This window comes from Entamoeba invadens (genome assembly GCF_000330505.1).
Source record: "Entamoeba invadens IP1 unplaced genomic scaffold scaff_1105074726131, whole genome shotgun sequence".
Taxonomy (NCBI): Eukaryota; Evosea; order Mastigamoebida; family Endamoebidae; genus Entamoeba; species Entamoeba invadens.
The window spans coordinates 64,861-68,606 of record NW_004191820.1 but is presented as its reverse complement, the minus strand read 5'-3'; the positions used below and the strand labels follow the sequence as shown (position 1 = coordinate 68,606).

At 29.1% G+C, this 3,746-nt stretch overlaps 1 protein-coding gene across 1 annotated transcript; it reads left to right on the top strand.

Moving 5' to 3' along the window:
* Positions 1-1,041: 1,041 nt before the first annotated feature.
* Positions 1,042-2,979, top strand: EIN_332880 (hypothetical protein; the record flags this gene model as incomplete). The annotated part of the gene is made up of 1 exon (XM_004185025.1): positions 1,042-2,979. The coding sequence occupies one exon, from the start codon at positions 1,042-1,044 to the stop codon at positions 2,977-2,979; it is 1,938 nt and encodes a 645-aa protein (XP_004185073.1).
* Between the last annotated feature and the right edge of the window lie 767 nt (positions 2,980-3,746).

Sequence of the window (3,746 nt, the reverse complement as noted above, 5' to 3'; positions counted from 1 at the left end):
AATGCGGGTTTCCTAAATTCATTTCTGCCAGATTTAAGCGTTCAAACAATATAAATATTAATAATATATATATATAATAAGTATTATTAACTATAATTATAATTACTATACTATCCAGAATAATAAAATTTTTAAATACAATTTATTTAATGGCAGTTCGGCGATATTTGATATTACTGAGAAGTCGGCGACTTTTTAAAGGGACTTTAAAGTCGCCGAACAGCTATAATAAAAACCCTGAAAGAAATTAAAAAACATAAAAAGCTTATTTTATCGAAAAAAACAACCTCATATTATTAACTATAAAAATATTTTTTTAAAATCTAAGAAAGTAGTAAAAATTAAATGGTTAAACTTGAGCAGTTTTTCCTTTCGAATGTGGCGCTTTACATCAATACATTGGACAGTCTTTATAATTTTGTGGAAATCAACCACAAGTGTAAAAACAGTTTGCAAACCCTCCACATAAATCCATATGTGAAATTTGATGGCTATCCACTTTTAAATCGATCTGTCTATTTTTCACAATTTCAAAAACAATTCAAATTCTATTTTGAATTTATTCCAAACATTGAAACTGTTCAATGCTCACATTCGATGCTAGGTGCAAGACTTAAAGACTGTGGCGTTTTAGACAAGGTTAAAAAGATCCGAGTCGTAGACGATGCTTTTAATAAATTCCATTTGAAAACTTCGAATGATTTTTGTTATTATTGTGACGAAGAAAATGTATACACAAATGATCGAGTTTGGAGTAAAATTGAGTGTGTTGATTTGACTAAATTTTCAGGTGTTGTATATCAAGATAAATCAACATTAAAGAGTCTTATCACAGTGAGGTGCACAACACTCCGCCCAAAAATACTTTCCAAAAATGCAAACTTTTTGTTTTCTCCTCAAATCCACAAAATTGTATTTTAAGACGTCGTTTTTATTAACTTTTTTGATGACTTGAAACGTTATGTCGATTTGCGAGTGTCACTTGATGGAAATCCAAGTGATATTTGTTTAATTATTCCCAACTCAATATTCCGAATTACGATGAACACTCAATTTTTAGAGAAAATTGAATACTTCAGGCATCTTGGAGTTGTCATCTGTGACTTGGGAGAAAACTGTGATGAGATATTTAGTGTTCTTGATGAGAAAATTAAAAAGAGAGTGTTTATCTATGGAAAGTATATTAGCGAATATGAAGAGTTTGATCGGACCTATAGTTGGGAGGACGATCCTGATGTTAAATTTGATAAAGAAACGTGTTTAAACTTTTTAAAAGAAGAAAAACAAAAAACCAACTTTTTTGAAGACTTCAAAAAACGAAATTTAGAAATGGTGGAGAAATGTGCGAGTAAAACAGAATATATAAAATCAAATTTGTCTGGACTGATGTTTGCCAATTACGTTCTTCATAAAAACGTCAGAGAAATCTTCTTTCCACAGCGTGGAATGGAACAAATGGTATTGAAAGGAGTTGCTAATGTTAAATTGGACGATTTTTCATGTAACAGATTTGAGTTGAATAAGTGTATGGATGTTGACATCTACCTCAAAAATACAAAATTTGTGCGAATGGATATGGGGTGTAATATTAAAATACAATTAAAAGGCAAATGTGATTACTTTTTAGTTCAACATGTTGACGGATTGAGCATTAAACAAGATGGAGACTTTCCTTTGTTGTTGACTCAATCTTTTGAATGTAAAAATGTTGAACTTTTAAACATAACTTCCCATCAAATTATATGTGAAAAGTGCAAAAATTTGAATTTCAAAAATACTTGTTTTGAAGTTGCATATTTCGTGTTTTGTTGCAACTCAAATTTGAGTTTACAACAAGACGTTTCGACTCGTAACAAATTCAAATTAAAATTACAACCAAAAGTCGTGTTTTTGAAACTTGAAGGAAGTTGTGTTGATGGTTTTCAAAATGGTACAAAGACAAAGATAACAGACAGCGACTTCTCACAATTTAACAACACTTTTATCAAAACACACAAAGAGCTTTTATCTCATTTCTACTCAGCCGTGTTTGTTGGCAAAAACATAATTAAAGGGACAGTGAATGACCCACAAAAACTTGCAAACCTACCCAAATCACTTCCTTTTGTTTTAAAAATTGACTCATTCAAAAAAGGAGTTTTCACAGTTGGAAAAACTAAGAAAGTAATTTTGAAAGTCCCCAGTGGCAGTACTTTTGTGTGTGAAAATGTAGAAAATGTAGTATGGGAAAAACCAACAGAAAAGCCAATAAGAGATATTCCAACTACATTTATTGAAAATATAAAAACTTTGGATATTCACACAATTAATGAAAAGATAAAAAGTTGTCATAAATATGAAGAGCCGGAAGATGAGACAAAACCCCAACATTGTAATTTTTGCACTACTAATGACTATTTTTGGTTAAATGTTGTTGATGATAGTAGCGAAGAAGAAAGTTTATCAAAAAACACAAAAATTGATTTTGATAAATTGCCATCTAAAAGTATTACAATTGTCGGTAAAGTCGCTCATCGTGTTGCACTTCTTAAAAATTACACAGAGCCGTCTTTTAAAATTGAAAAAGGAAATTTTGACACCGCAATTGTTGTTTGTGACGTGTACAACATGAAGTCCAACGACTTTAGTAATATACAAACTGAAGAAGTCATTTTAAGAAAGAGCAAAAAGAACATTTTGTTGAGGTTCTTTGATGTCGGCTTACAGACTTATGTATATATTCCTTATAAACCAAACTATAAAATGTTAATGTCAGGATATTACACGAAGTACTTACAAACTAAATTTATGCAACTCCCCAACCCGCCATTCTATGCTAAGAAATATGACTTTTCAGAAGTGAAATTAAATAAAGTCACAAAAAGACTCAAAAGTGGTGGTTTGAAAATGAAAAAGTTAACCGCCTCAGAGAAATTGCAACAGACAGTCAACGAACTATTTCTGGAAATTACATGGTTGGTAGAAAGTGTTCAAATGTAAGTTGGGCGCTTTGCTCTAAAATTGTGTGTTTGAAAACTGTGGAAAAATTGGTTGTCATTAATTGCAAAAATCTCACAAAAGTTGTTCTTTCACCAAACACAAAATATGTTCACCTTCAAAATTGCCAAAATCTCGTTGAAATTGAAGGAGCAACTCAAAAGACAAAAATTGTTGTTATAAAGTGTGAAAAATTACCACATGAAATAATTTGCAAAGATGTTAAATATAAATAAACACTTTTTAACTTTAAAATTATGAAACTAAGTTTATTTTGTTAAAAAATATTATTTTGTTTTTTTTTCATGTGACTTTTTTGTTTTAATTATTAGAATCAACCGAATTATAAGATATTTTAGCTTTTATTGTACATTATCGAAATAATATTGTTTTTTCTCATGTTTTATAATTATAAGCAATTTTAATATTTATTGAAACAAAATGATACAAATAAATGATTAGAAATGTATTTTATCACAAGAATCACAATATGTTATAATTTGCTTGAACAGTAAAAGAGATAAAACCCATCCAAATAAGAGATATGCTGTATTTATAAACTTTGTAAGTTTGATATACCTGTTACTAGAGAAATATACTAAATTAAGATTATACTTTATCTCAATTAAGTATAATCTTAATTAATTCCATTGTTTGTGTAAAACAACAATGGAAAATTAACTAAATAAGCGATTTATTCATTCAAAAATATATTGGATTTAATTACTGAACCAAAAATGGAATTAAAAGACAATGGCTGAATTTGACTA